Consider the following 13,224-nt stretch of genomic DNA (forward strand, 5'->3'; position numbering starts at 1 on the left):
TATATATATATAATAAATGACAAAACAATGAATTAAAAAGGCAAAATTATCTCCTAGAGTGGCAAAATAGAAATTAAAACTTAAAAATGAAATTTTAAAATTTTTCATGGTAAAAAAAATCAATATTTCTAAGCCACATAATTTTCATTAAAAAAACTTAATTTCAGAAGATGAAAAAGAAATTAGAAAAAAAATATTATAATCTTGAATGGATGAGATTCTGACATTTGTAAATTTCATGATATACTATTTCCAGCAAGAAATATAGAAATCACCTATACATTTTCTGAAACTATCTTTTCCAACAAAGGGTCAACTCATAGATTTCAAAACATTCTTTTAAATTAACAATTTACTCAAGAAGAAATCTTACTTTTCCTTCAATTTCTTTGTATCTCAGCTGAACACCATCGATAAATTGTAGTTCTTTTTCTGCAAACTTTCTCCAAGAAAGAGTAGCTGAAGTTGAATTAACATCCACAACATGTAAATCAGGATCTACAGGAATCGCAGGTGGTAAAGTTGGTGTTGAAAATGCTAGAAATAAAAATAAAGTTAAAGACAACAGATGGAAAATAACATCAGATGAATTAAATTATTTTTTAATCAATCCTTACATGCTGGTAGGGTTTTAACTGTCAGGATCTGACTGACAGGTGAGTTATCCAAGTCTCGCATAACAACAGTTATTTTTATTTTATATTCAGTATTTGGTGTTAAACCTTCAAGTTTAAATTCAAGTTCAGGAGTAGCAATAATATCATCAGGTGGTGCCAATACTTGTTGTTCCCATGTGTCTGGATCACTGTTTCTGAAAAAAATAAATAAAGGAAAGACTAAAAACATCAATAACTTTACAATGTTTCTAAGATATTCAATGTTTATGTACTTTTGTTTACAACAATGATTCAACCCCTTCAGTTGTTGATTAACTATAGATTTCAGGTTTTAGACCTAATAATACTAACAAACATTGATTCATTGAATAATAAAATATAACTAATTTCCAAGTAATTGAAACATTATTTATAAAAACAAAAAAGTTATGATTTACTAGAATATCTAAATGTTTAAAACACTTGATATATTTTTCTTTTGTTCTTGCAATTTTACAAAAGTAGTTTTGAGTTTATAATAAGTAAGTAAAATTACAATAAAAAGTAGTCTTGACTTAAATTATTTACTTTTTATAACTTCACTGAACTTCAACTTCATACACGACAAAAAATACATTCATCCTTATCAAGTACTGAACCAAAAACTGTATATGGATTCTAGTGGTACTGTTTCATTCTTATTATAAAGACATGTAAATATTCTCTTTATCAATTTTTATTGAATTATTTTTAATGAGTTGTATATGTTCATGGTAAGTTATTTAAGAAAAATATATATTAAAAATGTTGTTTTCTTTGGCAAACAAAACATTGTCTTCTCCATTCAATAAAATAACACCTTTACTTTTGGTTTACTTGACAATTACACTTTTGCAAGATTGTTTATAGTATCAATAATAATCATTTAAGCACACAGTGCAATTGAGGAATTGTAAATAGAAGGTAGGAATACAGCAAAGATGAATTAATTACAAGGAGTATATAAAATGCTAATGGTGATGTACAATTTGGCAAAGTGAATTTTTTTTTAACTTTTAGATGATTAGTCTTATAAAAGGGATTGGTTTTGAAAACAAACAGTCTTGGTCTGACACTTTATCCAATTTATGAATAAAATTTGTATGACGTTCTAAGGTTGTTTTTCACAAAATATTCACTTTTTTCAATTCACGGAATACCAATGAAATATTTGAACTTGTAAAACAAACAGAAGACTACATAGAAAAAGGAAAAAAAACAAAACAATTTTTGACACATTTTACACTAGAAATAGAATTTAATTCAACAGTATGATTCAAACTTTAAACTATTATTACTAGATCAATGTGAAATTGATTCTCTACAAGCTAACATCACATTTTATTTAAATAACTAAAATCTTGTAGTAAAACTACTATTGTTACATTATATAAAGGTCATCTCTGAAAATTTGTATTTGTTTGTCTTTTATATATATCTCAGTACAGTATATAGTAATGATATAACGGAGTTTTTGTGGTTTTCTAATCCATCTTGGAGGAATAAATATTGCCTCTGAGCTCTAATTCATATATTCTTACTCTTTCTGTTCATACATTAAATTATCGTTTTTTTATTGATCAAGGTGTCCTCAAGGTAATCAATGTGAATTTGAGGTTGTACAGTCAATAGTATTAGCCATGGATGGCTAAATGTGTTAAGCCACAAACTTAGCATTCTTCAGTCAGAATCTGACCAGCATTGGTTGACCTTTATTTCATAGCAGACCCTCAGAATAAAGAGCAGGAGATTTGAATAAATTTTATTTGTTATTTTATTAACATTATAACACTTAATTATACCACTTATTATGAAATACACTAAAACATTTACTGTTGCAAGACACCAAACTAAAAATCCAATCTACCTCCACAAGAGGAAATATAACAAAGAAAGCAAGAGGTGTAAACAAAAAGAAATAACCTTGTTCCTTTATAAAAGTGTTCCTAAGTGAAGGACATAAACCAATTCAACATACTTTTATTAAACAGTAACATTTACATTTTTTAATGGAAAATCCTAAAAAACACTCATCTGCCACATTCAAATTTTATAACTCCATCCAAAGATCTGGCAATAGAGTTTTCTTGAGAAAACTTCATTATATTCAATATTCTCTACAATGAAAATTTAATTTAATTAAAAAGTTAGAGGATACTGAAAGTGATTTTCAAAGAAAATAATACATCTTTTCAGAGTATGACCCAAACCACAAATTCGTTAATTAAACATACTTATTATCAGCAGTGTATCGCAATTCAACTCGTCCATGAAGTCCAACTAAAATCATCGGAACAGAAAATACCAGTCGCACTGTATTTTCATCTATTGCTTCCAATGCATGAACCGTAATTGAATCTGAAATAAAAATTCATTTAAAGCTAGTTGGTTTACTTTAATAATAGATTGGTCTATTCTAATATAATATAAAATTTAACCTGTTACTTTTTTTATTTAAAGAAAAATAGATATTAAATAATTAATAGATAAGAAATATTTTGAATTCACTATTTCATAATAATATTGATACTTTTTAATACTATATTCACAACAACAAACTAAGAAACATGAATATCCTGTAAATTTTAGAGATAATATATGATATTATTTGGAAGTATATGATTATGTATAAGAATATATATATAATTTAAATTTAGAGAACTTCATGCATTATTTATAGATATCAAATGTGCATTAACAATAATTAACAATGCTAAAGCATTAAAGCAGTGCTCTGTGCAATTATAGAACATATAAAGCATAAGTTTATTCATAAAACATAATTCTTAATAACATTTTAAAACAAAATTTAGTTTTGAACTGTTTAGGGTCTTTTATTAGACCAATATAGGAACATTGAAATGAAATATTCATCTAATTCTTTTTATAATAAATTCTATATTACATTTCATAACTGCAAATGAAGATTAATATAAAATTATAATGTTCCAACAATTTTTTAAAATAGTTTTTTTTTAAAATAATATTTAACACACACATTTTTATATTTCAACTAGAAATCACTTTGAAATTCAAGCATTTATCAATTATATTTAAATTAGAAAAATATATTTACCTTGATATTTTTATTTTACTGAAAAAAATAACTCACTTTTTTCATGTGAAGGATGATTAGCAAAATCTTGAGGATGATATTGTTGACTGACACCTTAAAAAAATCAAAAAGTAATTATATAATAACTTTGTTGATAATTTTCAGCAGAACATTTGTTATTTCAGCCTTAATGAAAAATGACAAACAATTTCAGGCACTGGCTGAAATTCAGGAAGTAAAATTATTGTGTAGTATTTTTTTTAGTACATAGCTATATTTTTACAGAGGTTTTGAAAAAATTTCTTGATTTTGATAAAAGCTGTGAAAATTTGAATTATGAGAAATAGACAAAGATAAATTCATACAAGAAAATGTTTAGTCTATAAGTCAGTATCTTTCGGGTAAAGAGATGGCTCAGTAACAAAAATAAACAAAATTTGAAGGGAGGTCTGGAAACAGTAAAAAACCCTTTTGAATCACATCCTAAGGTTTTAATAATTTCTTGAAAACATTTTTAACTTTTTGGAATATTGGAGGAGATAAGAATAAATTCAAAATTAATAGAACCAATATGCAGGATCTGACTGGACAGAAATAATTAACTGAGTCTAACAAGCAAATGATGATTTTGGTACACATATCTAGGTTGTCAATGTTTACTACATCATCAGTGCATGTGATAGCTGAATAAATATATAAGGGAGTCTTTCCTCCCTTATTATATATATATATATATAATTATTATTATTATTATTATGCATATATACATATACATAATAAGCAGTGAAGAGCAAAATTAATAACAATAATAAATAGAGCACTGATATAATAAAATGTGTCTTTAATCAAAAAAGATATGTTCCGTATGTTTTTCTATAGTTAATTTCTGTTTTCTAAAGAGAGAGAAGCTCTGCTTCATTTCTCAAGGTTTCCAATAAATCTCAAGAGCCATCAATTATTAAGAGAAGATGAACAAATCAAATAGAATACAAGGCATATGTTTGTTTTAATTAATGTCACAAAACAGTAAAATCATAAAAACATTAGTAGTAAGTTACAGCACCTTAAATATCAAAAAGCTGAATTTTAATTATTACCACTTAAAGTAATGCATATCCATTGTTCTTGTGGGTGTGAACAGTTAAGAGCTTAGGAAGATGTGGCTTTATTGGAACAAATATCACACTTATGTATATAATTTTTACTTGAGTACTATATGTAAAGGCTATAAATAATAGGATACAAATAAAATTTGATGACATTAAAATTGCACCATTAAATCAATAATAACGTATTTTGGAAATTGAATGGAATGTTTAGTTTTGATGTTAATACATTTAAAAAAATCTTAAGGGTGATAATACTTGTTGGGATTTTAAATGAATGAAAGAATTATTGATGTTAAACTAATATACATTTAATTTTAAAGCAACAAAACAAAACATTGAGAGGTAATAGATATTCAAATAAAATATTTTACTACACACTATTTTTAAAGATTTTAACGCTCTCTCTTAAATTTCTCTTTTTCTCAAAATATATATTAACAATTAAATGTCAAAATGATGTCAATAATAAAATTAAATAATTATTTTAAAAGCATCATTGGGTAGATGAATTTAACTTCAAGTTGAAATTAATTTTTAAAAATGAGCTCACGTTTTTGTAAGGTAGTTAGAATCATTTAGAATAGTTGAATCTAAAACATTATCAAGAGATTTCAAGCTATGAATCATACTAAATTTAATACTAGAGTGTTATCAATTAACTTGAACTGAAATATAATAACTTTTTTCTAGTGAAGAAGTATTTTGATGTAGAATACAAGTATATGTATTCAAAATGAACTATATAAAGAATTTCCTAATCTCTCAATTAGAAAAGTAAGTTTGACTTTGCCAATTATAAAGTTTTCAGAATATTAATACTATTATGTCATTGGCTATTTAATTAATTGTATAACTGTTATTTATCTTACCCCACAACCAAATAAAAATTTTAACAAATTAAATTTTTAAAATAGATAAGTAACTTTGATACTAAATTGAATATACATTATTCTTGTTTAATGTTGCACTTTTAATTTTTCGAATATTTATTAATTTCAATAAATCATTAAAAATGATTATTAAAAAATTAGAATGAAATTATACTTCCCTATTAGGCACTAGTTAAGTCTTTAAATGTACTTTTCATGTTCAAAATAATTTTTAGACAAACCTTGCCCATAATTTGAAGGCTGTGAGGATATTACAAACACATGAGTATCTTTAGATTGTGAGTCATCATGTTTAATGTTATCAATTATGTCCTCTAGTTTCAGTCCAGTTGTTGATAAATGTTCGTGAAGGTAAGAACCATCATTGTTGTAGCCATTTGGGGAAAATGCTGTGAAGTATGGATGCTCATTTGGTAAAGTCATTGGTCTTTGTTGATCATGTTTAAGGTTATAATTCTCAGTAGGTAGATACGGTGAATTCACTACAGGGTTTTGGGTGAATGGTTTTTGACTATGGAAAATTTGTTGATGGATTCCACCGATCAGACTTAGGATTTGTTGAGGGTCATTTTCGTGATGGGGTTGATGATGAATTACTTCATAATCAGAATAATCATTTTGATGAGGAATATTCTTTTTGATTTCATAGGGAACTGCATTCAGTAGGTTTTTCTGTTGAATTGGATGTTTCAAGGGCACTAAATGTAAAGGTAACTTGGAATCAGAGAACCCCAACTCTTCGCTTGAATAAGTTTCAAAAGTTGGACTTTTGTGCTGGGTGTTCTGAAAAGGTATATTTTTATCACCATTAATAGAAGTCTTAGTACTTTGAAAAGTAGGGAATTTGTTAAAAATGCTTTGTTCATTTTGATTACTACTGGGATTTGGGGGTCCTGTTTTTACAGGTATATCAATTTGTGATTCATTAAAATGATTTAACTTTTTATTTAATACTCCAACAGAGGGAACTTGAAAATCAGACTCATTAGTGATATTCTCATTAATAATGTTGATTCCATGATAATTAAAATTTGCTTTTGTCTTGTTATTAAAATTATTATTTATGTCTGCATAAGAAGTTATATTAGTAATCAAAGAATTTTCAAGTTCCACTGGATTATGAGATTGTAATTGCTTGTTTGAAAGTAAGGAGGTTTTATTCAAAAGATAATTAGGATTATAAGGTCCCAGGAAAGGTTCAAATGGCACTTTATTTGCATATTTGGGTACGGTCCTGTCATCAGTAATTTTCATTTCATTGTAGTCACTTCCTGCAAGATGAGAATAACATATCTTATAAAATAAGCAAGATAAATTTAAAACTATAAAGAAATGAAAAACAATTTTAAAATTGTAAAGAAACACTGATTAAATGATCATAACTAGCCAATACCACATAGTACTAAGCAATTTTTGAACATAAAATATTCTTTTTTTGACATAACTAGTTTTCTATCTATTTTTTCCAATTCAATAAATAATAATTGCTAGATTCCACCCTAATAACAACTTTATTAATATTTCCTCATTAACACAGATCAATTATGCAACCTTTAAAACATTTACTTCTTTAAACAATTTCAATAAGCAATATAAAAAGAAATATGCTCATTATTTGGATTAAAGCTTCAAATATAGATAGAGAAATTGATTTAAAAAAAACAATTAGAATACCAGGGTAAAAACACCAATAGTTGACATGTTTCAGAAAAATTTTAACCATAAGTCTTGTATTTTCTGTATGTTTCATTCAATTCTAATGTCATCTTAAAATATCATGTTTGTTCTTACAAAATAATTTTTAAAAAGAAAAAAGTCAAAATAAAGTTTCTTGTGTTAGTAGTTGACACTAAGTTTTACGAACAATTAAGTAGTTGATAGGGGAGTATTCACTCACTCACTGTTGGGCGCTATAGTCTTTGTAGGACCTGGGTCTGCCACCGTTCTTCCCCATGCCTCATGGTCTCCAGCGAGACTTCTCCAATTTTCAATTCCCATCCCTCTCAAATCATCCAACCACCGATACCTGGGTCTGCCCCTTTTCCTTTTTCCTTCAGGTGCACCATTTATCATCCTTTAGGCAGCCTACAGGGCTCCATCCTTTCCACATGTCCCAAACATCTTAGCCTGCTCTTCTTAATAGCACAGAGGATAACAGGATCTCCATACAATTCTTTTAGTTTGTCATTGCTTCTCATTCTCCACCTGTGCTCCTCTTTAACAGCTCCAAATGTCTTTCTCAGGACTCTTCTCTCCCAAACCAGTAGAGCTCTTCTATTTTCCTTGGTTAGAGTCCATGTCTAACTGCCATACATTACCACTGGCCAAATTATTGTTTTGTATAACAAAAGCTTTGCTTTCCTGGAGAGAGCTTTTTGCAGGGCATAGAAACATCTGGTTCCAGCTACCATTCTGCGCTTAATTTCTACTTCTAAATTATTGTACTCCATCATAACTCCTCCCAGGTACTTGAAAGTAATGTAGCTGTGAAACATGTTTTCCCCCACATCCACAATATCTCTTCTCTCCCCAGTCTGTCTAGAGATTTTCATATATTTAGTCTTTTCACTATTTATATTAAGTCCTAAATCTTGTGCTGCTCTCTTGAATTCTTCTACAGCACCGGCCAGTGCTGTTTTGGTTCTCCCTGTGATGACTGCAACATCCGCATAAGCCATGTGATGTGTGAGCCTATTTTAAATGGTGCCACCCAGATTCGTCCTTATTTTTCTAATGGCAACTTTTAGGACGAGGTTGAACAGTACAGGTGATAATGGGTCTCCTTCTCTTAAGCCACTGCTAACCCTAAAGCTATTTGAGATGTCGAGTTTTCACCTTATAACAAGTCCTTTCCAGGGTCATCTTTGTTAATCTTACTAACTTGCTAGGTATTCCCAGTGATTCCAATACCTTTAATAATTTTCCTCTATTCACACTATCATAACCCTGTTGGAAGTCAATATAGAGGTGGTGTAAGTCGAGCATTTGTCTGATCAAGAACAGGTGGTCTGTTGTTGACCTCCTGGATGGAAACCGCTCTGGTACTCACCCAGCAGTTGTTCGCTCCTCTCCATCATCCTCCTACAAATTGCTACCGACAAGATCTTGTAAACTGTTGGCAGGAGCGCTAAACCTCTGTAACTTTCACATTTTAGTTTATCCCCTTTCTCATGTATAGGGACTATAACAGCTAAGCCCAGTCAGCTGGCATTCTTTCATCCATATATCCCATATCACCTTGGAAATCTGCTCCGAAGTGTCTTCCCCTGTGTATTTAATTAATTCTGAAGGGATTTCGTCGGTCCTTGAGACTTATTATTATTCAGGGACCAAATTATGTTCATCATTTCTTTCCTGTCCGGTGGTACCTCCTCATTATTAGATTGGTAAACCTGGTGGAAGTACATATTGCTTTTCTCAGGGTTTAGAATCTTCTTAAAGTAATGGAGTCACCTATCTTTGATTTCTTCAGCCCTGGTAATAAGGTTTACACATTGATCTAGGGACATTTCAGTCTGTTGAGTAAAGCCTATTCTTTTGGCATTTCTTCTTCTTCCGGAATATGCATCTTATGTCCTGCGAATTTTCCTTTGGAGCATCTTTATTTTAGCCTCATTCCTTTCTTGAATGGCCCTCTCACAATTCCCATCAAACCATGGGTTCCTCCTTCCAGTCTTTCTCTTTCCTAGAACTTCGTGTGCCGTAGTCCTGATTGCTTCTCCCAGTCTGTTCCACATTTCTTCCACAACCAGCTCCTCCATAATCCACTCTTGACCATCTTGACAGCTTGACCATAATCCACCGGAGTTGGAGTCTCTCTTGGTATTTCTGCCTAGTAGCTTCCTCTATCAGCCCTTCCATCTCAAACCTGATGTTTTTCCTTCCGATATCCTCTTCCTCCGTGCCAAGTATTGGTTATATTTCACTAGAACCAGGAAGTGGCCTGAGCAGCAGTCCGCTCCTCTGTAGCTTCGTGCATCCGTTATGTGCAAGCAGTGCTGTGTGTCAACCAGTATGTGGTCCAGCTGTCTTCTGGTTCCGTCACCTAGGCTTACCCACGTTTCTTTATGAATATTTTTGTGGGGAAACATAGTGGTTGTAACTCTCATATCTTTTGAGGCAGCAAACTCAAGAGTTCGGAAGCCATTGTCATTTGTTGTATCGTGCCTGCTATGCTGCCTGGTAGTGAGTCTATATATTTCTTCCTTTCCTTTCTGCGCGTTTAAATCGCCAAGTATAAGTTTGGTGTCATACTGCGGTATCTCATCATACATCTTAGTCAGTCGGTCATAGAATGCTTCCTTGTCTATTTCCTCAGCATCTTCATATGGAGCATGTGTGCTTAATAATAATATATTGCAGAATCTACCTTTCAATCTGATTCTGCAGATCCTGTCATTGACACAGTTATATCTTAGCAGCGCATGTTGGATACTTTATCATAAACCCAGTACCTCTCTGATTCTCGCTAGAACTACTGTTTATTGGTAAGGGGAGTATTGGACTCTAGAAATGAGACTTAAAAAGTGTAAAAAAAAACATTAAATCATTCAAAAATTTAATATTTTTTATTAAATCCATGAATATAGTTTTTTAAAAAACTAGTAATATGCAAAAAAAAAGAAAATAAATAGTTAGTAGTTAGCCAAGCAAATCAGGGAAATTTTCAACATAATTATATAATGAATGGGGTTCTTCTATTAATGAATTTTGAATAATAAGTGCTATTCGGGTCCCATTTATAATGTCAGATTCAGTAGTCTAGTTTTTGTTATCAAAGAGTAAAATATTTAGGTTGCAATTTAAAAATGTGAATATAATCAGTTAATTTTTAATTCTTTCTTACATGTCCTTCCAAGGTCATTTTATGACTTGTATTTGTCAAGTCTCCATGTCACTTTGAAAATTTTAATTTTTTTTTTTAATTTTAGCTGTTTCTTATGCTATGGCTTCTTCTATAACTCAGAGAGAAATTTTTGTGTCACTTAACTTGGCTCCATCAGATTTAGTAGTTTTCCTACTCTATAGTGTATAGTTTTATTACAATTAATTAGTTTTGAATCTACTAAATCTGGATTCTATGGAGCTAAGCCATAACTTTGCAATGCATTTACAACAACTGAGGCAGAAATCTCATCCATTATCTGTTTCAGTATAAGAGTGAAATCTTTTTTCTTTAAAATTGAGTTAGAAATGTTATTGATCCTCCACAACTGAACTTTATTTCTTCCTTCTGATTTTTAAAGAGCTGAATAATGAAATGTCTAAAGGTTGCATTAAATGGATGGAGTTGAGATAAAGCGCTACCTGTAAAATTCTATTAGTGTCACAAAACTTGCTTGTATGCATTATCAAATGGGAAGCATGTCTACTATTGATGCAGGTACCAAGAACTCCATTAAACTTTTTCTTATAAAACAAATGAAAATAAAGGAATAAAAAGTACCACCCACCTAGGAGAGCCACCTAGTACCTACTGCATGTTCCTTCACGGTGTCTTTGAGGTTGCTAACTGGAAATGTTTTATTAATATTTTTACTATTACTTCTTTGCCAAAAATACATGGGTTACACCCTTCCTCAAGAAAAATATCTTTAGCTATCAAGAATATATTCAAAAATTACTTTTAATTAATTAGAAAAAGATAAAAATATAACAATTGAATGTTTTATTACAAATTGTCAACTACTAGAGGCCGTCAACTATTGGTGATTTTAGCGGATTAATTGTTAGAGAGAAAAAAAAACAGTTGTTTGCAATGATAGAAAAGAAATACACCTGTACCATAACCATAACATATCATTTGGAGAACAACTTTTTTTTCCCTAGGATTAACTGGTAAAACTCAAATGGTTAAATTATGAAGTTTTGCCAAAGTTAAGACTCAATTATTTTTTTTTACATAAATAGTCCTAGCAATAGAAACATGTAATAATATGTTTTCCATGCAGCATTAAAATTTAAGTGATGAAAATAATTCCTTTTTTTTTTTTTTTAACAAACATACTCCAGTTTAAACCTCTCCAAGAAAAAATAAATAAACAAAAATAGTATTAAGAATAAAATAAAAACTACCACCAGAACCTAACATTATGAATAGTGAAATAATTGAATTACTTTTTCCATGAGTACAATCGTAATGAAATTCCAATTAGCAAACCACCTCCTCATGTTAAATAAGAACAAATCATATTAAATTTAAAATAAAATAGAAAAAGTCTAGTTTCCTTTTCATCCATCATCATTAAAAAGAAATTAATTCATTTTTTTTTTACAATACTTTTTAATAAGAAATAATTGAAACTAAACTAACACTCATTGATATTACTGTTTGCATGTTAAGGTAAAATAATCTTATAAATTCCACAAAAAGAGGTCTAATTGCTGTTATACTAGAAGTGCTCAGGCATAATAAGCAAACATAAAAAAAAAAAATTGACATACAAAACTTTCCTTACCATTTGAAGAAGGACACATCCAATGTAAACAGCAGTTGTCATCAGGTGGATGTGCAACAATGGGAACAGCATTGGAAGCACAATGCATGTCCTGAGGAGGTGTTGCTGGAATAGGAGGACATCTTGGCATACAATTCACATTACCAGCTTGACAGTAGCATTTCATTTCACAACCACTTAATTTGGTGGGTATGTCAGACCAGTTTTCAAATCTGAAAATATAATTTATAAATTAATTGTTTTATTTAATTTAACTGAAATGTTAAGGGTATACATCAAATTTAAACTTACGATTCTCCTTTGTAAACACATGATCCATTATTAACACACACCACTGAATCAGGACAACATCGTGGCGGCATTGGTTTAAAATCAACTGGTCTGTTTTCCCACTTTAAACACTGAGGATCTAAAACATCTAAGCCAAAGTCTGTAGGACATTCAATCGCTGCACATTCTACACCTTCTTCAGCACACATGCAGTATGCTGTACATCCATCATGAAATTCAACACCTAAAACATGTTTCAATTGTTTTAAGCAATGAAATAAAAAATTATATCAATTGTAATCAAGTTTATTTTGGTTGTTTGTTTGAATGAAAATGAAAAAAAAGTGACAGTGCACAAGTTTTACTAAAAGATTAAAATACAAGACATAAAATTTCCCCAAAAATGAAAACTTAAATACAGCTGAGAAGAGAAGAACAATATTTTGTTTTAATAATTACAACTACTTCAATGAATTGTATCCATAAAATATTTGTTATTAATATGACTAGGGTGGAAAAGATTATGTTTTAAAAATCACTAATGAATCAGGGGCAAAATATTATAAATATGTTAAACATGTTTATATATAAAATAAAAAAGATTTAAAATTATGAGAGATAGTTGACCGTGTATGATGAATGAGGAGAAGATGGTTGGGGGTGCGGTCAATGAAAAACACAAATAAGTTCGATTAACTTATTTTAATGTGCCAACGTTTCGGCTAGAGTTTCTAGCCTTCTTCAGGGCTAAAAACAGAACAAGATAACAACCACAGTAAGTATAGAAAAATAAAAAGGAAGTATAAA

General features: G+C 29.9%; 1 protein-coding gene across 3 annotated transcripts in view; it reads right to left on the reverse strand.

Annotated features, from left to right (window-relative positions):
- sas (stranded at second) overlaps positions 1–13,224 on the reverse strand; it is a 228,782-nt gene that overhangs the window by 6,850 nt on the left and 208,708 nt on the right. For 2 of the 3 annotated variants that reach the window (XM_014421359.3, XM_014421360.3), the window contains exons 10-16: positions 12,439–12,661; positions 12,148–12,359; positions 5,911–6,960; positions 3,748–3,804; positions 2,870–2,993; positions 618–811; positions 374–537 (exon numbers count right to left, since the gene is read on the reverse strand). In XM_014421359.3, the coding sequence (XP_014276845.3) occupies positions 374–537; positions 618–811; positions 2,870–2,993; positions 3,748–3,804; positions 5,911–6,960; positions 12,148–12,359; positions 12,439–12,661 (2,024 nt within the window). The remainder of the gene's footprint in view (positions 1–373; positions 538–617; positions 812–2,869; positions 2,994–3,747; positions 3,805–5,910; positions 6,961–12,147; positions 12,360–12,438; positions 12,662–13,224) is intronic. The other variant, XM_014421361.3, reaches the window with a different exon arrangement.

The sequence above is a fragment of the Halyomorpha halys genome, unplaced genomic scaffold (assembly GCF_000696795.3).
Source record: "Halyomorpha halys isolate HHAL.00 unplaced genomic scaffold, Hhal_1.1 Scaffold315.1, whole genome shotgun sequence".
Classification (NCBI taxonomy): Eukaryota; Metazoa; Arthropoda; class Insecta; order Hemiptera; family Pentatomidae; genus Halyomorpha; species Halyomorpha halys.